Below are 26,127 nucleotides of genomic sequence, written 5' to 3'. Positions count from 1 at the left end.
ATTCCCTTTTTCTATCGTTCTTTTTTTTGGTTATCTTCTTGCTCCGTTTTTTTTTCTTTTTGAGACAAACGATAGATGGAAGTGGTGTCGAAGATGTCATTGTGGATATGGATCGAGGGACGGGTGAAAGTTTGAAGATTGAACGGGCGGGTTGGCATTATCTACTCTACCTGAGAACGGTAGATGGGAGATGGATCGCAGTCAGACCGGAAGCATGCCAACTCTCCAAGCGCTCGAATAAGTAAGTCAACCGTTTTTGTTCCTTCCGTGTTAAGTTCAGTGTTAGCACTCAAGTATAGTAAGTATGGAGACATGATACCAACTGGTATTATTACTTCCTTCGAGTCAGATTTCGAGTCAGATAAAACATAACATAGCACACTATATCCGCGAGAGAAGAATACTTGACAAAGTAATAAAATGTCAAAATATCAATTCAATTCCATAGCTATCATAGTAGAGTAAACCCAGCATTATAATTTCCCATCATTGCATAACCCTTTGAAAATCTCCAACTCCATGCTTATGCTTCCCTTATTCCGATGCTAAAATACCCATGAAAATCTTCATAGCCACTATGTTCTATAGGATAGCAATCCTCCTGACAGTTGGTGCTTGCATCCTAGGTACCTGCACCCTCAAGACTCCATCCTTGAAGCTTGCGCTCACGTTCGCTACATCGATGCGAGTGGGAAACCTGAAGGAGCGGGTGAAAGATCCGTGGATGCGCTCTTCTTGTTCGGGTTGTTGTTCGGGTTGTGGTTGTGGTGCAAGAACTGGAGCCTCGGGCTGTGGCTGCGTGGCTACTGCGGTTTCAGTAGGCTCTTCGACGGCTTTTTCTTTGCCTTTTGGCTCCTTTGGCTCAACAGGAGTTAAGGGGCGTGATGGAGATGAGAGCTCGTCACCGAGGTCTTCAAAGTCGTCTTCCACGGTGGGTTGATAAGACTTGTGGGATTGGGTGTCGCTGTCTGGTGTTGCGACGCCGGCTGTTGTGCTCTCGACCTCCGAGGTGGTGTCGACTTCCTCAGTATGTGATACTTCAGGAGTCTGTTCGGCGGGTTGCTCGATGGCAGGTGCAGATGTGGGCTCAGCCTTGTCTTCGATCTGAGGTAGTGTTGGCCCAGACTGTGCCTTTTCGAATTGCCAGTGAGTGTTTCCGGCAATCTTCAGGGTGTGCTCGTCGGTGACTTCGATGGAGATGTTTTCTGGGCCAAAGCCCTGGATGTCTCCCTCTACTGCCCATCCTTGCTCAATGGGCTTGACATCGAACTTGGCGCGGAGTGCGCGCTTTCGTTGAAGTTGCCTTTGGCGGTGGGCTTCGCGTTGTGCCTCGCGATGAGCCTCGAGCTGTGCCTGGCGTTGTGCTTCGCGGTCAATCTCGCTCAACAAGTCGTTGACTTGGCTGAAGAAGTTGCCGTATGGCGAGTACTGTGGGCGGCGCGGTTGAGGGCGGGCAACTCGGCAGCCATATGGTGACCGTACTGCTGGGCTGCAGAAGCCGAGAGGGCTGTATTGGTGCGTCTGGTAGGCCGGCGCAAATGTAGGTGTAAGTACGAACGCCATTTCTGGTATGATTGACTTGAAAGGAAAGTTTTTTGGTTCAGATATGGTAGTAGTAAGAAGGCTGATGGTTGGATGCTATGGTGATTGTAGATGCTAGATCTAGAGATGCTGGTCTTTTGAATTGATGATGGGCTGTAGAGGAGCCGCACTCCACACATTTATAGACATCATAACGCAATACGAGTGTGAGTAAGATATCGGTATTCCCAATCCGACGACTATACTAGAATGTTGTGGATAGTTCGTGAAGTTGCTTATCCATCCATGTGTGTCAGGAAGCAACGTGAACCTTCACGCTACTTCTCGAAGCTTCTACGTCATTTAGGGGAATGAGGTCCGTGCGTGCGGATTATGTAATGCCTCTAATCTCTTTCTGTCTCGCGATCCGCTTCAACAGGACAGTGTCCTATCCAATCTTATTGTCGAAATTAGTCTTGTATTCGAAAAGACCGTTCGTTCAGACCGTGCATAATCTTGCACCGACCATGTGCCCTTAGCAAGCGGGAGTTGCGAAGAGTTTCGAATTCGTCATCACAACGCGAGAAGAACGACTTCTGAAAGTGGCAAACCAACTTGAAACGAACTCATTTCGAGTAATTTATATCGCTGGCAAAGAAGTGCCGTTATTGCCATCTCTCATCTAAACCAAAGCTACCTTGGACCATCCCTCGATGCCCCGCCCAAGAGCTATCGTTCCAACACGTACATGTGCTTGAAGACCTTCGCTTACAGCCTCATTTATCAACACTAAACTCAACCAGAATATCTTTGCTACATACTTACTGCATTGACATCAATTGCACTTTCCATTGTTCAGCCATAACCCCGCTCCATTACACTTGTAGCGGATTTTACCAGAGTACTCTGTCGCTCCGTTATTGCTGGGACCGCAAAATCCTGGATCTCCCCTTTCAACGATGGCGGTATCCCTAATTATGTTGGCAGGGGCCGATAGTACGACGGCACTAAGGCTGACAGCTGCAATTGCGACTTGGAGGAGATGCATGGTGACGAAATCGGCGAGTCGCGGAGATATAATCTTAAGTAAAATGGAGGCAACAGGCAGTATTTGATATCGCGAGAGGTTGCGAGGCATCTGGCTCAGAGGATGTCGACTGACTTGGCTTTATACTACAGGCACTTAATGTGTTGCACTCCGCACCAGACTTGTAAGCCAGCAAGGGAAGCAGACCCGGTGTTGTGATGACACCCACAAATTTATCCAAGACCCCTGTTGCTGGTTTGCGGTAAAATATATATCACGTGCACAACATTATTAAGAGATATTGGAACTGTTTGGCCCTTAGATACGCTCTCTAATTGTCTCAAAACAACTAGCAAAGTATACTGTCATGGAGCATGCGCTCTAGAAAAGGTTTATCTTGCGTTGCAACGGCGGCAAAATATAAGCGTACTTACGTTGGCCCAATCAGCTCCACTACTCGATTTTGTAGGAAGGAAAATTAGTTCACAGCAGAAGACTCTGTATGCAATAAACATCTGGAAGCTGATAACCAAAAAAAGAAATTTAACTAGAAGCCAGCGATGAGAGCATACGCGATCTCAGTCGTAGACGCTGATGACACTACTGTGTATGCTGTATTCGCGACGAGAATCACTTTCTTTGCAGACCACCAGCGATCCAGCAAATTTCAGGGTCTTTGCGAGCTTAGTGTGTTCGGAATCAAGCTTTACCTGCCAATGTGAAACACAATTCATATACCTTCAGCCTTCTTTGGATGGTAAGTTTGTTACAACCTGCTTACGTCAGATTGATGCCCATGATTTCGATTCGCCACAAGCTTTATGTGTCACTTGTCCATATTTCGCATTGGCCTGCTGCTTTGTGTTCGCTTCCCATACCGATTTGTTATCGAACCCATTATGGCACTGTTCGGTCGTCCAAGTCAGCAGACGATGCAGGCTTTTCACCGGAGCTAATAACAACCAATGAGTGGTAGATTGATGTTGGCTTAACCCCTCAACCTCCCCTCAGACAACTCTTACTAAATGTCCTACAGTTTGGATGTTGGCTTATGCGACTAAGCAGGTATAGCCCTCTACGCCTCTTCAAGGAACAAATATGAGTATCCAATCTGCGTCAGCCGATCATTTCACCAGCTGCATGAGATAATTTTTTTGTATTCTCGAAAAGAATACTACGATATTCTACATAAAAGGTCCGAATAATAATTGCAGGTGTTGGTGGCAGAATATTCTCAGAGAAGTCAATACACTGTATTGGCAAACGATGAACGGCATCTTGTGTGCATGGTAAAACCAATGATGCACGTGATGTATCAGCGCTCCATTACCTAAGCAAAGCTACCACCTCGAGCTACAAGTGGTCAGACTCTTCATGGTCAACACTCCGCATCAAGCCTATATCTCGAAAAACTCATCAAGCTTAAGAGATATCTACTTTTTCATATCCGATGTTCGCTGAAGACGACTTCACGCAATGCCACTCCGAAAATCACATTCAAAATCTCGATTTGGCTGTTTGCCATGCAAAAAAAGACACATCAAGGTACTGTCATGCCTCATGAGTGAAAAAAAAAACTCCATTTCTTTACAAAAAGTTTAAGTCGCATAAACTTATTTTGATACCCAGTGTGGAGAAGAGTCACCCTCATGCAATAACTGCACCAACCGCCGCGTGCAATGCGTTTACAAATCTCCGCACGCCCCAGACGAAGTCTCTTCCAGAAGCAGTATTTCGGAGAGCAGGAGTGAAAACTTTTCTGGAGAACCGAATAAAACGCACAGGCCCATTACTGTCACAAGAGCCCAGGAATTACACCTGATGGCTCACTACATCACGTCGACATCTGAAACGGTGTCACATGGCAAAGAAGATATGCACGTTTGGCAACAGATTGTACCTGATGACGCGGTTCATCATGAGTTTCTTCTTGACGGCATCTTAGCGCTGTCTTCCCTTCATTATGCCTGGAAATGTCCAGATTCTAGGCTTGCTTACAGCGAGATCGCCATGCATTATCACGCCTCTGCACTAAAAGGATTCAGGGACGCGTTGAACTGCGTTACCGATGCGAACAGATGCGCCTTATTTGCTTTTTCTGTTATCCTGAACATACTGGCTCTCGCTTTCCCCAATATCTGTCCAACGTCCGAGCAGTCTTCTCGTGAGGAAAGCGTGGTGATTTTGATTGAGCTTCTTCAAGGGTTGCGATTCATCATACGCAGCCGTGAGGATTTCACGATACATCTTGCAAAATACGAGCCATTATGGGCTCCATTTATCTATCCTGCTCCCCCTCCTCCTCCTAAGCCTGCCGATGAAGTTGCCACTGCACTGGCGAGACTTCGGGAGAGAGCAAATAGTATTCAAAGCTCCATCGACGCTGAGCGACACAGGTCCTATCTTGTGGGAATCGAAAGTTTGGAAGCAATCTTCGGGAAAATGAACCAAGATCCAAGCTATCTTGGTGAAATCATTGGATGGCCAACGACAGTCGGCGGGACACTACTGGACCTTTTCAAGCAGGAAGATCCTATGGCACAACTGATTTTTATCCACTACGGCGCCTTGTTGCTCTACACTCGCGAGAGATGGTGGGGCATGAACACCGGAGTTCGCTTGATTGAGAGTCTTTCACGATCCGTCTCCAACAAGCATCCAGACTGGGCGGACCTGATGCAATGGGCCAATACGGCTGCAATGTCAGTTCAGCAAGACTAAATATATGTTGATCTATTGCAACAAACATTGTAGAAATCGATCCAAGTACATACAATAAGCTTTGACCATGCTTATATCAAATTTTCAGATATTTCACCATGTACGACTATATAAAAAACATATACTGGACAACACTACGTCTCCCGGCCATGTCAAGATTCTTTGCCCATCAATTACTGAGTCTAAGGCATATTGTTGTGCTCTTCTGGAATCCAATCCGATTTTGGTCTCGATCCGGCCGTTCTCAATCAATACTTCTAACACAGGTCGTATACTTCCACACCACGGCGCACTGCGACTCCCTTTTCGCCTTTCAGCAACCCCGTGATCTCACTCGGATGTATCCATGCCAGAATTGCCATAGTAATCCACATGAGGGTCGAATCAAAGATGTAAAGGAATACTTCGTGGGAGATCAGATAACCATTGTTGCCCTGCGCATACTCAATCAGGCGAAAAACTGATCGCACAAGAATGAGCATGCTAGCGGCATAGAGTGAATAAAGCTGCATCTCCCACGGTATAGATCCGGAGAGGATTCGGGTTGTAGGGTTCTTGGCCATTCGAGTGTGCCAAAGCACACTCGTCACCATGAAGCAGCCGAAGAAGAGAATTTGAACTACGAGACCGCCGATGATGATGTTTTCGCCAGTATGGAGTGCGCTGATTGTGCCGCTAGCCATTATGCCACCACCTGTTGGCCGCGATGGTTAACCTTTTTTCTTTCTTCGTGAGAGCACTCATCAAAGTGCGTATACAACGTACCAGCGCCCTGCATCAGAAATGAAATGACATCTCCTACGACAAAGATCTTTGTGAGCCATCGCTTGGGGATGATCGAGCGGTGTTCGCCGTCGGTAACGAGGATGATGCGACCGAGCATCATATATACGCTTGCGGCATACAGTGCGGGAGCGACGAGGAGTAGGATGGTGGAAGCGGAGTATGCACCGACTGTCCAGTTGGGTGATTCGGCAGCGGACATTGTTCTCTATTGGCACAGTGTTAGCACTTCATTGTGAGCGCTCTGATGAATACCTACTGCTATGTAGCCAGCAAATTGGACTGTTACACATTAGCTGTTGGTCACAGATACCTTACAGCATAATTCTTGCAAAGATAACTTACAGAAGCCGCCGATGACAAACGGTATGAGTATCCACGTCCGGGTGCGGAACATTTGGTATAAATGTAATCCTGATATGAGAAGAAAGAGGATGGTGAAGATGACAGCAGCAGCCATCGAAGGGTTGTAGCGATACAATTTGAAGTCGATCGTTCCTCCATTGTCGGCCATTGCGTCGGTAATCTTTTTTGATCTAGGTAAATTCGCTGGAATCAAGAAATCGATGTAAAATAATTTGAACGTGTTCTTCGCAGAGGATGTCGAAAAGGATAGCGGACTGAGAATAGAAAAGAAATCGCAACACTGAAAAGCTCTAGAGAAAGATGTATGAAGTAAAATCTCGACCAAGCCATCTCGATATATACATATGAGAAGCCCCATAGAAGACTGATCAAGGATACGAATACGCGTATGCGTATTCGCTTCTATCCGTACGTACTGGAAAGATAGCTGTCAAAAATACGATCTAGCCTGTAGCCCTGCTCCACAAATGGCATTTTCTACCCCCAAAAAGACATAGCGGCTGCATGAATCCTGCTTGATTGTGGGTCTACGATTGGTGATTGGTCTAAGATCGTATTCGTATTTTGCGTATACTATGCGCAATCAGGCTTAGCTCACGCGTGGGTTCCGCACCATGTGGGAGCCGCGTACAGCACCGCCATGAACTGACGAACACGGCTGCGCCTTTGCATGAGGCGCGACACTTTGATACTCGGTGCAGCACATACCGATGAAGCTACTGAAGAAGAAGTTTGGGACGAGAACATGTCAACGAAAAAAATTGCACTAGTCCCGAGAAAGGGTCATCGGCTCCATCGCACCGCAGGGAGGCGGCGCATCTTACTAGCAGCGACCGGTCCCAAACACTCACACATGCACAGCCGTGCTGGAATACTTCATATTCCATGAAGTTATCGAAACCCTGTCGAGGATCAAGCACTTGTTCGAAGCTTAACATGCAATTTCGTAAGGCGCTGAACCCTTTACGAACACCAACCTTGCTGACTATGAAGGGTGATATAAGTGGGGCGTCGGATGGCGCAACGTAGACAGGCCTATGGTCTCGTTCATGCCAGGTACCCGCGAAACGCACGTGCGATGTTGGACGCCACTCAACTGTCGTACTATAATCGAACCGTCGTGCTGACCCTGTTTTTGTACCCACCTCACCGACACTACTCTAAAGGGGGTTATCAAAGCTCCCGAAGTGGAGGCGTCGTTCTCTCAAACACTCTTACTTCAACACTGACCTTTCCTGAAACAGCACTAAGCAGCCAAGCATCACGACTTCACGACTTCACCGAGAATCATCAGGCACATTTTTAGATGGATATAGATAGATTGAAATATGTACAAATTGCGTGGGCTGCGAACATGATTCATTTCCAACAGCGGTATAAACAAGTATAGACATGAAAAGAGTTATTTAACCACGGACAAGGGTAAGGCCGTAGGTGGAGAGAATCTCGTTGACGGGCTGGAAGTAGGTGGTTCCGCCACGGGAGCAGTCACCAGATCCTCCGGAGGTGACACCCTGGGCCTGAGCACCAGAGTAGAAAGAACCGCCAGAGTCACCGGGCTCAGCGCAGACGTTGGTCTGGGTGAGACCAGTGACACTGCCCTCAGCGTAGTTGACGGTGGCGCCAAGGGAGCGGACGGTACCGCAGAAGACACCAGTGGTGGAGCCGGAGCGGCAGATGCTGGCACCGACAGCAGAAGCGGTGCTGCCAGAGACGGGGAGAGTACCACCGTTGTAGTTGTTGATCCTGCCCTGGTAGGTGTTACCGCTGCTACCGCGGATGAAAGCGAAGTCACCGCTTCCGGGGAAGACGGAGCCTGAGAAGGTTCCAATGTTAGTACCACCGCTGGTGGTGGCAGCAGTACCGGCACGACCGCAGTGGCCGGCAGAGACGAAACCAGTGGTGACGGAGAAACCGACGGAGCATCGGCCGCCTCCAATGTAGTAGGCATCACCACCACGGATAGTGGCGAAGGTAGTGGGCAGCGCCTCAACAGTGCGGATCTCGTAGTCAGCCTCAGTCAGGCCAACCTTCTTGGCGAGCTCCTCAGCCTTAGCGGTGCCGCTGGAAATGGCCTCGAAGACAAGCTTGTTGGCGGCAACGTCGACATAGTAGGAGGCAATTCCGTTGGCAGCCTCCTCTGCGCGCTTGGTGGTTGGGACGTTGAGGGCGTCGATGGCCTTCTGGGCCTCCTGGAGCTTCTCGAGGGGAGTGTCAACGACCAAGGCGGTGGCACCAGCAGCAGTGACCTCAGAGGTCAAGGCCTCGTCAGTGACGGCGACCTTGATCTCGCCGTCGACGAGCCAGGCACCGCCGAAGGCGCTGCCAGCCTTTGCGCGGAGCTGGTCAATGACCTCGGTGGCCTGGATCTCGCGGGCAACGCGGACACGAGCAGCGTCGGCATCAAGGCCCAAGTCGCGCTTCATGGCAGCCAGGATCTCGGGGTGGAGGTCGTTGGCGGCGGCGGTAGGGGCACCATAGACGATGGGCAGGAAGACTGCGAGAGCAGCGAGGAATTTGGTGAGCTCCATGGTCAGGATTATGGAAGAAACACGCAAGAGTCAAGTGTGGATGTTGTGAAGGTGGATGGCTGTAGAAGACTTGTCTTGCTATCCTGATGAAGTATCGATATTGGACAGGAACACAGCTTCATATTTATACATGGTCGACTCTCTTACCGTTGTCACTTGCATCACGATCTACCAGTGTCGGTCGTAGATAGAGCACAAGGTTGCATTGGCGGCTACGAAATGCCTCCTTCCTCATCGGCAGCAAGATGTTTCCTACACGCTGCAACAGTATCGGAAAGGCAGTCCCCAAAAGGAACTTCACAAGACATTTTGCTACCATGTTACACCACAAAAGGCATTTGACAAGACATTCGCCTACACAGCGGCTCCACAAATGGCACTTGACAAGGCAACTCGCCTTAGGGTATAATTAAGTGCCGATGCGGCTGATCTTAACAGGAAAGTCAACAAAACGCATGAAGCTCCCTACCGTACTACCCCAGTATCCAAACAGGAAGGAGAGGTAGAGATATGATAGAAGATATGCAGTAGTTAACATGTCGGTTAGGGCTGTGTGTCATGTGGGCCAAAGCGGTTCAGGCTCATAAACCCGGCATGGACATAATCGCAGACTAGAAAGAAACGCCCATACACGCCTCTGGAATTTTTACCTTCCCGATTAAACATATGTCCCGATTGCCAAGTCCCAAGCCCTTTATCGCTTGCAATATCGACAACGCGCCTAGTGAGATAGCAGCGCCGACATGGGGCGGCGCGTCATTGGCTCGACCCCCACCCAACCTCGCAGTGCCGATCGTCTTGCACGTTTCCCCTCTTGGTGAAACTTGAGACTAGCAGCCGAATGTCAGAAACGTCAGATTCCCTTTGATTTGTGTATTAAGATTAGAAAGGGGGGGAAAGCAAGGGTGGGTAGACTAGCAAAGTATGTTAAGCGGTATGTATGCTTGAATTGGCGATATGTGGAGGGTCGCCAAAAAGCTGTTCAGGTTGTCGCCATGGGGGCGACTACTACTATACTCGTTAAACCATCTTGTATACGACGATCATTACCAGCTCAGTCATTTAGCTAATCACCTGCACCTGTCTTTTACTGGCTACGAGTAAATCGGTGATTGCAATGCTGTTGGGTTTTTCTTTTGAAATGGCGTGATGGTAAGAGCTCGTGTTGCTTACTTTTTTTTTAATTACTTGCTCGTCCAGTATGGAGTTGCTGGCAAAAATGTATGACTATGTGTAATACGACAGGTATACATAGGACCAATTGGAATGACGAGGAAAAATGGACGGGGGGGACGATCAAGGGGAAAGAGTAAAGCGGGGCGGAATATTGCGATCGCGGCGAGCAGGGGAGATGGGGGGCGGCTGGATGGAGCAATCACCCGTAGCCCTGTCCGGTATCTGTGCACGCATTCCCGCACGTACCCTGATTGCGATACCACGAAATCTTATACAAACCTCTCAAGTTCGTTCCTGAATTCAGCCTTTTTATTCTGATGGTGACATACCCAGAGTTGATATATTTGTGGCGTTGGAGAACCAAAAAATACGTAGAGTATCATGGCTTTGGGTAGGACGACGCCCGGAGATGTGCGAACCGACCCTATTCCATCCGACATGCCTCGTGATCAAGCTCAGCAAACGCCTGCTTAAGTAGTACTAGCCCCCAAATGCTTAACGGTGCCCCACTATGGAGTAGGGGCAGCCTTGAGCTGCGCTGATTACATGCGTTTTACCGTCCAAATAGTTGCCTGGCCCTCGACGTGGTCGTTATCATGAGTTCACTTACACTTACCAGGCACGCACTTGGCATTTCCGTCGGAGCAGTCAATTAAGGCAGCTGAGATTCTGAACTTCCTTATGAGGGTGGTCGCTCCAATATGGATCAGGCACAAGCCGCGTCCTTGCATAGTCGTACGATTAACGACGTCACGTCGGAGGATTGTGTATGAGCTGTACTGAGGGGAAAGGCTCATATTCACGAATGAACCCGCTTCGTCTCGAGGCTGTTCAGTAACGACTTGATACCGCATAACAAAACGAAATGAAAGCCTTATGCCAGGCACGCCCAAGGACCTCAGTTTGTAAGGTAATTTATACACGTTCGCTTTAGTCGATCTACAACTACTTTGGCAGTGTACTGTGTATACAAGATTACGTCAGTTGATCCCGAAATACATTCTGGCGGGCTACCTTCTGAGCCTGGCAGTGCACTGCGTAAACCAAATGGCCATGGTTGGGGTTTGAGTTCGTTCTGGCAGGTGAAGAATGAATATAGAAGAGGGCTCTATGGACACAATCGCTGTGACCTATGAATTTGTAGTGGCAATTGAGCTAAGGGAAAGATCGTCGCGATTGATCTGCGGATTTATTTTGGAAGGTGCAGTCTAGGCCTTGCGACACTCTACGTTGTCGGCTGGCTCTATCCAGACCTGCACACTAACAGTCCACGAGCGACATTGGAGGAAGGGCAATATAGCTTTAGCTACACTTAGCTCTGTCGATCCACTCGTGGTATATGTGCTGGTTACTCGAGACGAGAACATAGTAGGTCATCAGATTATCTGCCGAATCCTCTGGGCCATGACTTGGTTACAGATTATTGCGGTGCCTTTGCTGCAGCCAAAATCAAGACCCTACCACAACAACAGGCTTCTCTTCTTCAAGGACATGTTTGAAACTAACCCCGATTGTATGCTATCACCGGGTGTTGTCCGAACCTTTAGGCGTCCCGTCGGTGTCCGACCCCTTCAATTACAGTGTACATGGATTCTTACCAGCAATTCTAACACCAAAACTCATTTACCTAATGAAATTGCAAACAAGGCCACAGAAAGTCATGAAGAAGGTCTACTAGAAAATAGTTTCAGACGGCGCGAAGACGTGATTCATAAGCCAAGAAATGCCCAGAGCGTAAATTATTCCGAACGCGGAAGGTCCCTTTCCGACGCTTCGAGCCGCAACCTCTACGTATCCCGGAATCTTTCTCTCATCTGCATCCACAACGACACGGCATTGCTCATCTCCGGAAAGGCGCACCCCCACAGCCCCCAATCGCTAGACGCCAGAATGTCATCTCTCCTCGATGGCTTCCCGACAAAGGCACCGTCTGCACCTGCACGAAAACTTCGATATGCAGACGTATGCCCCAACCTCCCCTTTCCCCACGTCAACCACGACAGCAGTAACCCGGAGTGACGCAACCTATAGGTCGCTGTAACAGCAACAGCAAAGGAGTTCACTGGATTCTATCGTGGCAAACAATACCATGAACCCGACTTCGACGCTGTCCTGGACCGCGCTCTCGCCGCTGGAGTCGAGAAAGTAATGTTGACAGGCATGTACGCCGCTGACGTACCAGTCAACATTGCCATCGCCCGCAAGCGGCCAGAGCAATGCAAAATTACTATCGGCATCCATCCGTATCATGCTGTTGAAGCGGACGAAGGTGGCGACAAATACTATACGTCGGTCTCCGAAACTATTTCCCGGACTTTGGAGCAAGAGCCGCATGTCATGGCCGCTTTTGGAGAACTAGGACTCGATTACGATAAGCTAGCTGCCGCCCCTAAAGAAGTGCAAGTTCGCGTGTTCAAGCGCCAGCTCGATATGCTTGTGGACGCGGGATGGAAGTTACCCTTGTTCCTACACTGTCGCGCTGCTTTTGGAGATTTCGTTTCTATCCTCGAGTCGTACTGGGAGCGGCTTCCCCTACGCTCTGGCCTCGTGCATTCGTTTGTGGGGACTGCGCAGCAGATGCAAAAGCTCGTTGGCATGGGCTTGCATGTTAGTGTTAACAATTTTGCGTTCCGGGATAGAGATAGTTTGGAGATGATTCGGCATGTGCCGCTTGAGAAGCTGCAGATTGAGACGGATGCGCCGTGGGGCGAGATTCAAGCGTCGAGTGAGGTTGCAAAGGCTTATTTGCAGAATGCGACGAAGTGGGGTTGGGGGAGTAAGAAGAAGGATAAGTTCAGTTTGGGGGATATGGTTAAGGAAAGAAATGAGAGTTGTAGTATGGAGAAGGTGGCGCTTGTGGTGGCTGGGCTGAAGGGATTGAGTGTTGAGGAGGTGGCGGATAGTGCGTGGGATAATAGCATAACCATGTTCTTCTCGCAATAAACAGGTGGGCGAGGAAGACACGGCTTTGAATAGAACATGATTAATCCTGTCCTACTTGCTGTCTAAACTTTTGTCATTCGTAAAACGTAATGTAGTCAACTCATCTAAAAAATTACGAATCCCTCACATACTTCTACTTGGTCCCATTCGTCCCATTCGTCCCATGCCCATTCGTCAAAACCCCATACTTCTTTTTGCTCGCCCTCGGCACCTCAACCTGTACCTTGTACGTCCTCCCCTTCTCCACATTCTTGATAACATTACCCGCAATCTTCTCCCCATCCACCGTCACCTTCACACCGTCCACACCCCCCCTCTTAACCTGCACATCAAACACCGCGCCCCTAAACTCTCTCCTCACCTTCATCTCATCCCACTCACTCGGAAACTTGGGTTCAATCTTCAATCCCTCCTTGACACCCCGCAAGCCACACAACCCCTCAATGACGCATCGATACGCCCAACTCACAGTTCCCGTGTTGAACAGCTGACTCGAGCGGCCCGCCGTACGATCCAGATGCTTAATCCCGTACCCACCACGATAGTAATTGGGAATGAAAATAGGAAGTTGACCCCTTCGAATCAAATCCTGCTCGTCGGGTCCCGGAATCATAGCGCGGAGGGTGCTATACGCGCGATCGACGTCGCCAATCGTGTATAGAGCCCATGCGTAAAAGGCGGCAGCATGGTTGTATATGGATCCGTTTTCACCTTGTCCTGGGTACTTTTGCGTCACGCGACCGACATCTTCGCGCATGGCTGTGAATGGCGGGCCGAACATGACGACGCCGTATGGCGTGGTAAGCTGCTCGTCAATCTGCGGGAGCATCTTCGAAATCTGCTCCTGCGACGCTGCACCCCCGAGAATCGACCAGGCCTGGGGATTCAACCAGATACGACCTTCCTTGTCGTCTTTGATTCCAAACGTAACATTGTCATCTGTGATACCACGCGCGTACCAGTCGCCGTCCCAGAGATGCTCGTTGGCAGACTGATTTACTTTTTCGGCGCCGGCGCGGTACTTCTTTGCAATGTCGGGTTTGGAGGCGTCGTCGCAGATTTGCGCCCAGAGGTTCACGGCGTAGGCGGTTGCGACGGTGAGCCAGCCGGAGACGCCGATGCCCTTGGGTCCGACCATGTTCATGGGGTCGCACCAGTCGCCTTGGGCGATGTAGGAGAGTCCGCGGTCATCGCGGGCGTTGGAGGAGAGGAGCCAGTCCATTGCGCGGCTGAAGCGCTCGAAAACGGTGTAGGTGTCGCCGTACATGCTGCTGACTTTTTCGTCCAGAATGGTGTAGTCGCCTGTCTCGTTTAGGTAGATTTCGAGAGCAATTGGGAGCCAGACGCAGTGGTCGGTGTGAGGGATTTGGTTGATGTATTTGAGGACTGCGCCTTTGGCTAGCAGGATACCATCTGGCATCGAGCCGTTCTTTTCTTGTTGGCCCACTGCGGTCAGAATTGCTTTCCGAGCTACTTCGGGCTTGATGAAGCTCATGCCCATGTTGTCTTGTAGATAATTTCGCGTTTGCGGGTCGGTCGTCAGACGGTTCACATCGCCGTGGTAGTAAAGCTGCCGCGGCAGCCAGTTGTTGACCAAGTTGTCAAGATCCTTGTCTGGGGTTTCCAAACGAATGCAGCCGCTACCTCGCTGAATGTAGTCTTCGTAGTCTTTGGTGGCTTGGGCGAACGCAATCTTACTGAGATACGTCTTACGCATCTCCAGAATCTCAGCTTCGTCGTATGCAGGGCCAAAAAGGAATCGGTAGTCTTTGCTTTCGTTCTCCTTGAGTTGAGCTCGATACTGCACAGCTGCGGTTGGCGTTTCGTAACGAGCATCGCTTTTTGAAAGTTCCGGCTCCAATATCGATGATGGCGATTGTAGTCCTCCCTCACCCTCGAACGACTCTTGTCTGGCTTCCCACGCTACTGGTGCTGTTTCACAAAGGAAATACGTCTTGTCCTTGAGATATTTTGTCTTTGGATAATCTTCTGCTTTCTGGTATGGCGTTTTACAACTGCCAACAATACCTCCAACATTTTCGTCCCATTGTGCTTCTTGGTTCATCCAGGACATGTATCCAAGAGGAAAGTAAGGGTAAATACTTAGTTTCCGGTCACGGCCGGAGATGTTGGTGACTTTGATACTCCATAGCTCAGCAACATGATCTGTGGGAAGAAGAAACGTCATGTCGACGCGAACACCAAGTTTCTCGACAGTCCATTTGATGTCACTCTTGCCAACATTGAAGACGAATCGATCTGGCTTTGCTCTGACTGGCTCATATGGAGCCGAAAAGAGATCGCCAGTCTCTTCGTCTTTGATGTAAACAAAGCGGCCTGGATGATGTGCGTAGTAATTTTGCTCGGGTTGCATAAACGTCTTTGCTTCGAGGTTTGGTGCATAGGCGTATTTGGCGGGTTCGGGTTGCATGTACTGGGCGGTCGCGAATCCACGACAAGTCACCTGGATCATCATACGCTGATTCCAAAGAAATGCACCGGCTTTGGGCATCTCGGTTGGACTGGTGAGCTCATATCGCTCGCCATTCTCCGTTGGTCGTAGCATGGCTGAAGGGGCAGGCATGAGTGGTGTCTATAGCGTTGACGGTATTCTTTTTGGTACCGCAAAGGGCTGGTTGGTTATATAAGACACAAGTGCCGGTATGGCGTAGGAGGCATAGCTTACTGTGTTTTAGTGATACAGCAGAATACAAGTGGATTGCGGGTGCGATGCAGGACGAGAATGCGCAGCAGCCACAACGCCGTTAGCTTTGCAGCCAGTGCAGTCTACAATACGAGAAGGAGACTTTGGTGCTGGTCAGTTGGGACCATCAAAGAGCGAACACAGCTCGCCAGTACTCTTTTAGTACGACAGAAATGAACGCAAGCTCGAGCAGACCTCGAAAGCAGAACCCCGGCCAGCGTGTACAGGGAACAAAAGATAGTGAGGGATTTTCAGGGAGCATTCACCGGTCGTGGGCACTTCATATACACAGGCCTGAGCAGCAGCGTGAGCCGCACGGCGTGGGGCTAAGCGAATGGCGGTGTGGGGTTCAGCCTGAAAGGTTGGAGATGGAGGCACGGCGACGGTTACACGGTCCGGAACGCCTTTGCTGGCCAGCCGCGTGGCAGCTCTTGCGCCACCCCCATCCACACACACATACACACACATAACACAATGACTTGCCCATCTTCGATTCCCCACCGGGTACCCGAATTGCGTCTTGAGCACGATCCGATTTGTGCTTTTGGGAATAGCGCTGACGTGGATATTAGCTTCAGTTTACTGGTGCTATATGCATCGGTGTTCGGACCTCGTCGTTACTCAAGACATGGCAATTGAGCACCGTGTCTGTGCCGAGCTCCGCATAATTGACCGCGTTTAGGATCGCGATAAATTGAACTCGTGATGCTGCAGTTGACTGGGCCGGGTTTTTTCTCTTAGCAATCAGGATTTCGCGGACGAAAATACAAGTTCACAACATGTCACGAGAGAAGCGAAGGAATTGATAATCGATCATTAAAGCAGCTATCGCGATCGGATGAAAGCCAGATGACATCGCCAACGCAATCACTAAGCAATTACCTCGGTAGTTGAGACCATTATGCCTACTGCAACCCATTCATCTCCCTGTTCCTACTGTTTTTCTGTAGATTTACTGGCGGATCTGACAATCTTAACGTACTTTCCAGTATCGGGGAATATCTTTTTCGGACTGGCTACAGGGCCAGGATCTTTCTCCCACCAAGATGTGGAGGCAGCGATACCTCGTCGCCAGTACCGCACCTTTGCATCACCATCAATGCTGATATAGTACTCATCTCCCGCATCATTCGAGAAGACTCCGTACATCCCGCCATCAACGTACCCCGTCGTAACACCAGCAGGTCGTCTGAACATCTCTTTGGCGTTACTCTCAGTATTGTAAACAATCTTTGTTCCCTCTGAGATTTCGAGATACAGCGTGGGCTCTCGATCCATCCAACCAATATCTTGAATGGAGACCATTCGACTGCCCGTGCCGCAGTCTTCGTCAATCTGAAAGTGTTGCAACATTTTGCCGTCAGGCCCATCGAGGACATCCCACAGATAAGCATCTTTTCCAGCGCAAAAAGCAAGTTGAGCCTTACGAGGATGCCACTGGAGAGATCTGCACCAGTCCGATAGCTTTACTGGAAAAGTGGCGAGCTTCTTTCCATCAAATACATCGTGTACCTGAACGACCTGACCACATTTGGAGGTCCAGGCAATGAAACGCGAGTCCGACGAGAATGCACCTGCCCAGCTTTGCTCTTTTGAGCATCCGACAGCCCACTCAAGCTTTCCAGTAAGGGCAGAGTGTACGCGTAAACTACCATCCCAGGATACAGATGCAATGTGAGTGCTGTCCGGACTGATAGCAGACCACATAATAGCATCAGTGTGTCCAGTAAGACGATGGAGTTCGATGCCTTCATCCAAATCGTACACGACCACCTGTGGTAGTTCGTCTGGCTCACGAGAACCTTGCTGGGTTGAATTGTTGTTTGAATGGTACAAAAACAACCTGCCATCATTGCTCATAGACACCGAACCAAAGGCTCCAAGTTGTGCGTCATCAAAAATGGTATTGTGCCGCGTGCGATAGTCTGTGGCAACTTGATTCAGTGCCTCTGCAAACATGGCGTGCAGTGTGGAAGTATGGATAAAGTTTTGGGTCCATTCATGGCGCCTTTCCAGTTCTGGAGCAATGGCATTGATTGCTTTTGTGGCAAGAGCGTTAGCGTCGATCCCTTCTTCTTTGTCAAGGATGCGCCCGTGTTGGTCCAGATCCCAGAGAATTAGCTGGTTGGGTGTTGATGCCTTGTTTCGTCCTGTAGCTGAGACGCTCACAAGGGTATAACCAGTAGAGCGTGCAGCATATTTGTTGTGAGTCTGGTCAGCAATTCCAGTATCTGGTTTCGTATTTACAAAAGGTCGAAAGTAGACTTGTCCAGTTCCCTCGAGGGTCTCTCGTAGCTCTTGGGATGCAATGTCATAAACTAATATCTTCTCTGCGGATGTGCTGATGGCCAGCAACTTTTTATCGGAGCTGATGGTCGTGCAATAGGATGCGTAGCTACGCTTGTCGCTTTCGTTTAGATGAACACCGAAGTCAAGAACATTGTCTGCTTGCGTCCATTCTTTCGGATGACAGGCGGCCAACTGAGCCGCGCTACCAGCATTCTCGAAGTCATGTACTGCTTCAAGCGGGAAAAGATAGTCTTTCTGAAACGTCTCGTGTGAAAGGAAGGCCATGGCTCTATATAGCGCTGTACCTGGTTTGGTAGAAGATGAGGTTAGATGGTTTGAACAAGATGGCTGCCTAGTCGCCTAGTCGTTGCGAAGACTGATCACGTTGTGGTAGGACAGTACCAATCAGCATCTCTTTCGCAATACAGAGCTAAGCACTCGACTATCTAGGCAAACAAAGTTACCAATACAGCCTTTTCGGCAAAAAAAATTGGCAAAAGAAAATTGGCAAAGGAAATGGATCGCTACAGAATCAATGGATTTTGTATGAGCTGAAACGAAACGTCAATCCCACCTATGCCGTGCGCCCGTCAATATCTCACTGATCTGAAAGACCAGAAGGCAAGAGGATGCAATGACAGGGTAAAGACGCCAGATAGGCTCACAGCATTGCAATCACGGGTCAGCAGCAGTTGCAAAGCAAATGGTAGACACGGGACCGCAAAGCCTTATTCTTGGGTGATGCCTTTGTCCAGCAGCTAATCATCCAAAGATGGAGGGAAAGCCCGAGCTGCTGAACCCACACATGAAGCCCGAGGACTACGAGTGTGTAACGCCCGATGTTGACTACAAGATAGAATTGCGTAGGCATTAGTGACGGCTGCCGTGCGATGGTGGCGCGATGATGAGCGTGTCACGCGGGCACGCGTCGCTGGCGGAACTAGATGACGGGTTCACATGCAGAGAGAACGCGTGTAACATGAACATCATCGCGGAAACATATGCGATAGCCATGCTCATGAGCTGTAAGATTTGTTGTTGGTGTCATGAACAAGGAGAAGAGCAAGGAGATCTCCCGCTCATGGTTAGGGTGGCTGGTTGTCTTGGCATGCAACAACCAGGATCAATTGGAACAGGGTGGGAATCTATTGTGAGCCTGGAAAGATAGCAATACCAAAGATGAGACCTCAATATATGGTTCCCGATGCAATTGGAAAATATCGACTGGAGTGTATTTGGAAAATGTTAGGTGACGCGACAAAGCTGCATGTTCTAAACGCGCATCCAGGCACCTGGCCGCGGGGATCTCATTAACGAGGTACACCAGGACAAAGGCACATCGTATCCCCCCTCCCCATCATCATGGCCCCATCGAGAGGCCGCGCTATTTCCTGCGCCCAAAAGTTGCTCTCAGAATATGTCATCCCCCCTCATCGGAACTACTTTTCGCTCTCAGCCGACAGGGCGTCGCGCAATCCTATCAGCCAGACACGTCTTTTCCGTCCGCCGCACTACAGGCTGAGCAGCTTCCAACGATGCTCCTACTCGACTTTTACAGACACTCTCGCCGATCCTGCCAATAAGCTGCAAAGCTATGTCTCTGCCAGTAGCGACCCCTACCTCAATCTGTCCATCGAAGACCACATCCTACGCAAAAGCCCGCCAGACAGCACTATTCTCTTCCTCTATATCAATCGACCCTGCGTCGTCATCGGGCGCAACCAGAACCCATGGTCAGAGGTCAATCTAGGCATCCTAGATGCTGCTCGTAGGACACATGACCCCAAGGATAGCGAGCCTCCAGGCATTGGCACCGTCGATCTTGTGCGCCGCCGCTCGGGAGGAGGCACTGTCTTCCACGATGAGGGAAATCTCAATTGGAGCATAACGTGCCCACGCGCCGACTTCACACGCGATAAGCATGCTGAGATGGTCGTCCGCGCACTACGAAAACTCGGTGTTCAACGCTCCAGGGTCAACGAGCGTCACGATATCGTTCTCGATCAAGGTCAAGGCAACGACGGGCAACCTGTTGACCCCAAAGACACCCATCGCACGCCTTATACCATACAGAACGGAGCTCTCCCTCGTCCTCTCAAGGTCTCTGGCTCGGCGTACAAGCTCACACGGCAACGCGCCCTCCATCACGCGACCACCCTGCTGAGCTCCCCGAATTTACACATCATACCACATTACCTCCGCTCTCCAGCTAAGGGTGTCATCCGCGCTCAAGGTGTGGAAAGCGTCAGCTCGCCTGTTTCAAACATTGGTCTAGACGTCAAGACATTTCAGCTCCACCTGCAAAAAGAGTTCTCTCTCATGTATGCTGGACTGGGATCGCCGAGCATAGGACAGACCGTTGGGGACGATTTTCTAGATATTCCGGATATCCGCAAGGGTTACGACGAGCTCCGGGTATGTTGGAAACTTTGCAGTTCATCATTCTCAATGCTAATAGCCGTAGTCTGAAGAGTGGATGTGGTCACAGACCCCAGCGTTTACTCTCACACTTGATCCCAAAGATGACATCGGCATTGAAATCAAGGTGCATCACGGCGTGATCAAGAGTCTGGACTTTTCAAACTCCAGCCTCTCCCATGAGACTCGGTCGGCCCTTGACACTGCGCTCGTTGGCTTAGAATTGCACAAGATCCGAGACTGGACATCATTCCTGAAGGAACACATTCATTCATGGGACAATGAGTTGGCAACAACAGCCAGGCGACTAGACCATTTCCTTCCAATCCCTCGAATGTTCAAGCAATGAGCAACGGTATTTACAAATATGTATAACAGATTCTGTCCTTCCTTACATTGCAACCTTGGGGCGAGAAAATGATTGCCTTGCAACGACTGGATGATTACTGAGGCTTCGCTGTATATGAGAAGAACATATGTAATGTGCTATACTTTGATCGCTGCCGCCTAGGCCAGAAACCTTTCATGTCAACCCCCTTTTCTTCGTCGGTCATGTGACTAGACTATTGAAAATGAGATTAGCTCAAAATTCGATTCGATTTCAGTATTAAGGGTGAACAGACTCGCAGGCTATCGCCCAGAAACTTCTGTCATGACGCCCTGATGTACCCACGGAACCAAAAGCTTATTTAGCGACGCATCCCATTGGAGCGCAAAGCGAGCACGAGCTTACGGAATGGGAATCAGGAAGGAAGACACGGAGGTACCATTGCAGGCTCACTGAGAAACAAGGACCAGCAGACTACAATCGGTGATTCACTAATAATCTTGACATCCCCTGTACATTGACGCGCTTGCTTACGCGTTCTTACTGAACATAACCAGATCCTACCACATGACCCCTTCTCTATAACGGTTCGGCACCAAAACTCGACAGTGGCTTTATTCAAAATCGAAATCAGTCCGAATTCATACCTAGGAACACCCAGCCACAACACAAACACAACACAATGGTACACTCATGCAGCTCATCCTTTTCGACAATGCCATCTATAAGGACACCTTCTGAGGTGACCTTTGAAGATGGCGTGGATCACTTCGCCGACTTTGATGGTACCCATACGCCCCAAGAAGATGGAGAGCGTTGTGAGAATTTCGACGATGGACCCTCGTACACTACATCGGAGAACAAGAACAATCACTGTGACGAGGAAGTGACCCAGAGTAAGCGACAACATCAAGATGGAAGCAGGATCAATGATCAACGGAATTGGATAAGGAGAATATGGGTGTGGCTGAGGAAGATTACCGACGTATGCTTGGCGTCCATATTTGGTTTGGTACTCCGCCGTGGAGGTGGCTGATGGTTCAGGGGGCTAATGCCAGATCTTGGGGGCAGAACGATTCGGAACATCCTAATCTATCTTTGAACAAGTCAGAACGACCTCGGTGCCGAAGAGATATCAAGACCCTGGGGAAATTGGGCAGGCGACAACGCAGCAACACCGAGATGACGCTGACGACATGAGGCCGATTGTGCCAAGCGTGTGGAGCAGACTCTTTCTCTTTTAGAAACAAAACGTATGAGATGAGTTCCGCTGCAGATTGTCGATAATCAGGGTGCAGAGGGTTTATACGGGTTGTAGCTAGGCTGAATCTTGACTATTGGCCCATCGTCCAGCCTCCCTCGCTAGTTTGTGTTTCGGCCTTCAGCCCCACAACCAACCGCAACTGCACCGCCTCCCTCCGTCTAGACCGGTGAACGCACTGCGTCCGAGGTGGGAATACAGGCATGCATGCATTCATTCCCTAGATGCGCGAACCCTCCAATTATCGTCGTGTTGAGTCCTCGGTGGCGAATGTTTCGAAACACGGGCCCCCCGAACAACAGATGTCAGCGGGCCTTCGCCGTGTTTCAGGTGAACTTCACGGCCTCTGACAGCACAAATTGGTCTATCTTTCTGGTTGCCTACGGCCGACAGCTGCAGCCTACTATATGAATGACGATGCAGGTCTTTTTTTTTTGCCGCGGCAGATGATTTCCTAATGTGTTTTTCTTTCTGCTCCGCGCATCAGCATACTTATCTGGCTTTTTGACTTTGTTTCTTTTCATCTGTAACATAATGAATGGTTACAGGGATCTCAGCGCTGGCTCGCAATACATGTACGATATGACGAATGGTCTGGAAGATGATTCATTCGAAGGTGTGCAGCCTAGATGGCCGCACCTGCAAAATCAACAGCTGCAGTTTCATGGCTACAACCAGGGCTCTACAGGTATATTCCACGCGATCATCGCTGCAGCGTGTCCGTATCCAATGAGGCTAACAATATGTATAGGTGGTCATGGTCAGCACAATGGCCATTGGTCGAACACAGATATCCCATCCCGGTCTTTTCCTCACGCACAACATCTCTCCGTCTCAAGTTTCTCTTCAGCAGGTTCAAGCTTACGATCGTCACAAACAAGCGCATTCTCAGACCTCTCCTTCCGAGATTCAGTATCGTCATCCTCCTCATGGTCCCGCACATCTGGCATGGGTCGGGACCAACATGTCCTACAGACCGAGTATGCCCTAAGTCACGGTCCATCAGCCTCGTCCTCTTATTTCTCGAGCCCCATAGAAGAAACCAGTTCCATCACATCAAAGCGGCGACCATCCCGGAAGCCCCTCGTGCAAGAAAAAGACTACTTCAAAACCTGCGTCTCGGCGCACAAACAATCCCGAACCTGCACCAAATCACACAAGTACTTCTGCACAAGCTGCAAGAAACCCTTCGTCGAAAAAGCAGACTGGAAGCGCCATGAAGAAACCTACCAAGAGCGCCCCGAGATGTTTGAATGCGATCTCTGTCCCGCAATCTACTTTCTGGACAAAGACTTTACAGCACACCACGTGCAATCGCACCGCTGCGCCCCCTGCAGCGGGACCACGAAATGGAACAAGAAAACGCACATGCTCTCCGCACGCAAAGAACGCATGACGCGAACGGGCTGGGGCTGCGGCTTCTGCTGCCACTTCAGCTCCGACTGGACCGAACGCTGCAACCACCTCGCGCACCACATGGAGAAGCAAGGCCTCACCGAGTCCGACTGGATCCACAGCAACGTCATCCACTCCCTCCTGCAGCGCCCCGTCATCTCCTACGAGTGGAGGCGCATAGTCCAAGGCATGCAACTACACACTGTGCTTTGCTCGTGGAACCAGCATTCAACCGGGCGCGTAGAGGGCTACCCGGAGAGCAACCCCGTACCCCAGTTGCAAGACTATCTTGAGTATTTTACCCCCGATCAGGATCCCGTTGCGCTGGCGCAGCTCGCGTATAGGAAGATGATTAGGCATTCGGAAGCACCCCCGAGGATGGCTGCGCCCTTACCGCCGCTGCCGCAAGAGCAGCAACAGCAGGTACCTGCGCGAGAGCGACGCGGACAGACGCTGGAGGATCTGAAGCGCGACACGGAGCAGTGGACCCCCTTTATTAATTCAGTTATTGCAGACGATGTTTTGCCCCAGAGTATGTACCACCAGGGTAGTTGGTACGATGATGACTTGCTTTAATGTTTAAATACCCCCCCCCCGTAATGACTATAAAAAAACAAACTCATGAGGAGTTTTTGAAAAACGAAAAAAAAAAGTAACACATTTGTAGTTGTAAGAATAACAAGGCGAGTTTCAGAAGTGGGCAGTATGCGGGGTTTTAACATTTCTTATAACGAATCCGAAATGAGAAGGGGGAAGGTTACAAAAGTACCCAAAATAATAACTTGGAAAGACTTTAAAACTAGTACTATAACGACTGAACATTGTTACTATATCCCTACATCTACCGGTATAAACGCGCCCCAATCACCACCCCTCCAACTCGTGCACTTTAGTCTCCAAACTCGGTGGCTGCACGGGCATACCCTTGTTCAGCGCGCCGACCAGCGGATCCCTGGTCATGAACTCGTGTATCTTCTCATCGGAACTGACATCTGTCTTGACGCGCTGATACGCCATACGCGACGGCATATCGATTGCGCTTAGAAACTTTTCGCGTCGGGCATCCGACCATGACTTCAGTAGCCGCTCTTCGTTGAGTGCTCTGTCGCTCATGATGTGGATTAGGACTTCGGCGAGAGAGGAAGCGTCAGCCATGCCGGAGGCGAGACCGAGACCGGCGTAGGGGTTCGTTAGGTGTGCGGCGTCGCCTACGAGGCAGGTGTGTGAGGAGGCGTGGTAGAGGGATTCGACGAGGCGTTGTTGCGCTTTGTACGGTGCTATTCGGGTAATTTCGTAGGCGATGGCTCCTTCGCTGTTTCTGCCTTTGTTGGGGAGCATGAGACGGAGCTTTTCGTCTACGTCTTTCTTGATTTCTTCCTCGGTGGTGCTCAGAGGCACACCGTAGGATACGCGCCATAGAGGTGGCTTCGAGTCTGTTGCGTGGCTGATGCGCCCGATGAGGCCGTAGCTCTGTGGATCGATGATGAAGTTTGCGTCGTAGAAGCCGTGGCTGTGGAAGTCAAAGTATAGATCTGTGGCTACGAGTTGGGCTGCGAGCGTCTCGCCTTCTAGTTTGACACCGAGCTCTTTTCGGATGGTAGAGTGCGCTCCAGATGCGTCGATGAGATATGCTGCTTCTATCCATTCGATCCCAAGGCGTGAAGAGGTAGGCGTAGGCGTCGTCTTGACATCAACACTGTCCCGTGATGGTCTTAATCCAGTGACACTGACCCCGATGCGAATCTCCGCCTTTTCATCCAAAGCAGCCAATCTTTTCATGAGTACTTGCTGAAACTTGCCTTGGGGCAACAAAAGCTGTCCCTTTCCCTTCATTCCCTCTCCTGAATTGTCAAAAGTCTTTTCAGCGATAATCTTGTCTCCATTTTGCAAACTGTTTCGGAAGCACAATCCTGAGCTCAAACTTCCAGTCTTGATTAACTCTGGCAGTAATCCTTCTACTTTTGAGAATATCGGGTAAGTCGGTGGCTGATGGGCCATTGCTCGTGTGGAGCTGGGGTCAGGTTGCTCGGGTTCGATGACGATGACTTTGTTAGGGATATCCGACTGAGCCAGAAGAAGAGCAAGGAAAAGGCCGACACAACCACCCCCAGCTATCACGATTGGAAGGTTTTTCGATATCTTGCCATTTATATGGGACGATCCGTTGGTGTGGGATGTACCGTTGGTGTGGGATATTCCATTGGCGTGGGATGTGCCGTTGGTGTTGGAAGTACCGTTAGTATGGGTAGTTCCATTGCTGCCGCCAGGGTTAAGCGTAAAGTAGCTTGCAGCTGTGTTGGTAGTCGCCATTCTCTCTGAGGCTTATGGATGTCTTTTGTACTCCAGTGTTCCTCACGTATATTGTACCGATTTTGTTCAATGAGTGAATAAAACTAGATTAAAAGAAAGGTAGCGGCCAGGCGATATAGTCTCTGCCAAGGGCTCACACCTACGGCGTCGCCGCGGTATACATTGCATATGTGCTTGCGACCGCGCATTCGGAGAAAGCATTGACGGACTACGCGGGCGTGGTGTTGTCATGTTGGTATCTGCGGAGCGGCCCCAACGCGGGGAACCGAGCACGGTTGCGAGAGCCTCAGGGTTCAACTAGCATGATATGTCCCGAGGAAGAGGGGATGCTTCATAAAAACAAAAACAAAAACA

At 49.9% G+C, this 26,127-nt stretch overlaps 12 protein-coding genes across 12 annotated transcripts; 6 read left to right on the top strand and 6 right to left on the bottom strand.

Moving 5' to 3' along the window:
* Window positions 1-582: 582 nt before the first annotated feature.
* Window positions 583-1,563, bottom strand: COCVIDRAFT_12505 (hypothetical protein; the record flags this gene model as incomplete). Its single annotated transcript, XM_014705246.1, has 1 exon — window positions 583-1,563. One exon carries the CDS (start codon window positions 1,561-1,563, stop codon window positions 583-585), a length of 981 nt encoding a protein of 326 aa, XP_014560732.1.
* A 2,461-nt stretch (window positions 1,564-4,024) lies between these two features.
* COCVIDRAFT_88468 (hypothetical protein) lies at window positions 4,025-5,269 on the top strand (the record flags this gene model as incomplete). Its single annotated transcript, XM_014705339.1, has 2 exons — window positions 4,025-4,093; window positions 4,178-5,269. 2 exons carry the CDS (start codon window positions 4,025-4,027, stop codon window positions 5,267-5,269), a joined length of 1,161 nt encoding a protein of 386 aa, XP_014560825.1.
* Window positions 5,270-5,526: 257 nt separating this feature from the next.
* Window positions 5,527-6,566, bottom strand: COCVIDRAFT_88395 (hypothetical protein; the record flags this gene model as incomplete). The annotated part of the gene is made up of 4 exons (XM_014705338.1): window positions 5,527-5,963; window positions 6,035-6,260; window positions 6,312-6,334; window positions 6,398-6,566. 4 exons carry the CDS (start codon window positions 6,564-6,566, stop codon window positions 5,527-5,529), a joined length of 855 nt encoding a protein of 284 aa, XP_014560824.1.
* A 1,258-nt stretch (window positions 6,567-7,824) lies between these two features.
* COCVIDRAFT_34151 (hypothetical protein) lies at window positions 7,825-8,949 on the bottom strand (the record flags this gene model as incomplete). The annotated part of the gene is made up of 1 exon (XM_014705337.1): window positions 7,825-8,949. The coding sequence occupies one exon, from the start codon at window positions 8,947-8,949 to the stop codon at window positions 7,825-7,827; it is 1,125 nt and encodes a 374-aa protein (XP_014560823.1).
* Window positions 8,950-10,731: 1,782 nt separating this feature from the next.
* COCVIDRAFT_88130 (hypothetical protein) lies at window positions 10,732-10,908 on the top strand (the record flags this gene model as incomplete). Its single annotated transcript, XM_014705336.1, has 1 exon — window positions 10,732-10,908. A coding segment is annotated over one exon (177 nt), but the record flags the coding sequence as incomplete, so codon positions are not given.
* Window positions 10,909-12,015: 1,107 nt separating this feature from the next.
* Window positions 12,016-13,068, top strand: COCVIDRAFT_23074 (hypothetical protein; the record flags this gene model as incomplete). Its single annotated transcript, XM_014705266.1, has 2 exons — window positions 12,016-12,087; window positions 12,157-13,068. 2 exons carry the CDS (start codon window positions 12,016-12,018, stop codon window positions 13,066-13,068), a joined length of 984 nt encoding a protein of 327 aa, XP_014560752.1.
* A 133-nt stretch (window positions 13,069-13,201) lies between these two features.
* COCVIDRAFT_88216 (glycoside hydrolase family 94 protein) lies at window positions 13,202-15,634 on the bottom strand (the record flags this gene model as incomplete). Its single annotated transcript, XM_014705335.1, has 1 exon — window positions 13,202-15,634. The coding sequence occupies one exon, from the start codon at window positions 15,632-15,634 to the stop codon at window positions 13,202-13,204; it is 2,433 nt and encodes an 810-aa protein (XP_014560821.1).
* A 1,071-nt stretch (window positions 15,635-16,705) lies between these two features.
* On the bottom strand, window positions 16,706-18,346 carry COCVIDRAFT_88181 (hypothetical protein; the record flags this gene model as incomplete). The annotated part of the gene is made up of 1 exon (XM_014705334.1): window positions 16,706-18,346. The coding sequence occupies one exon, from the start codon at window positions 18,344-18,346 to the stop codon at window positions 16,706-16,708; it is 1,641 nt and encodes a 546-aa protein (XP_014560820.1).
* A 1,077-nt stretch (window positions 18,347-19,423) lies between these two features.
* Window positions 19,424-20,828, top strand: COCVIDRAFT_88232 (hypothetical protein; the record flags this gene model as incomplete). The annotated part of the gene is made up of 2 exons (XM_014705333.1): window positions 19,424-20,476; window positions 20,526-20,828. 2 exons carry the CDS (start codon window positions 19,424-19,426, stop codon window positions 20,826-20,828), a joined length of 1,356 nt encoding a protein of 451 aa, XP_014560819.1.
* A 694-nt stretch (window positions 20,829-21,522) lies between these two features.
* On the top strand, window positions 21,523-21,843 carry COCVIDRAFT_23070 (hypothetical protein; the record flags this gene model as incomplete). The annotated part of the gene is made up of 1 exon (XM_014705265.1): window positions 21,523-21,843. One exon carries the CDS (start codon window positions 21,523-21,525, stop codon window positions 21,841-21,843), a length of 321 nt encoding a protein of 106 aa, XP_014560751.1.
* A 759-nt stretch (window positions 21,844-22,602) lies between these two features.
* Window positions 22,603-24,039, top strand: COCVIDRAFT_12496 (hypothetical protein; the record flags this gene model as incomplete). The annotated part of the gene is made up of 2 exons (XM_014705245.1): window positions 22,603-22,756; window positions 22,820-24,039. 2 exons carry the CDS (start codon window positions 22,603-22,605, stop codon window positions 24,037-24,039), a joined length of 1,374 nt encoding a protein of 457 aa, XP_014560731.1.
* Window positions 24,040-24,327: 288 nt separating this feature from the next.
* On the bottom strand, window positions 24,328-25,773 carry COCVIDRAFT_88174 (hypothetical protein; the record flags this gene model as incomplete). Its single annotated transcript, XM_014705332.1, has 1 exon — window positions 24,328-25,773. The coding sequence occupies one exon, from the start codon at window positions 25,771-25,773 to the stop codon at window positions 24,328-24,330; it is 1,446 nt and encodes a 481-aa protein (XP_014560818.1).
* Between the last annotated feature and the right edge of the window lie 354 nt (window positions 25,774-26,127).

The sequence above is a fragment of the Bipolaris victoriae genome (genome assembly GCF_000527765.1).
Source record: "Bipolaris victoriae FI3 unplaced genomic scaffold scaffold_9, whole genome shotgun sequence".
Classification (NCBI taxonomy): Eukaryota; Fungi; Ascomycota; class Dothideomycetes; order Pleosporales; family Pleosporaceae; genus Bipolaris; species Bipolaris victoriae.
This window is presented reverse-complemented; position numbering and strand designations above follow the sequence as displayed.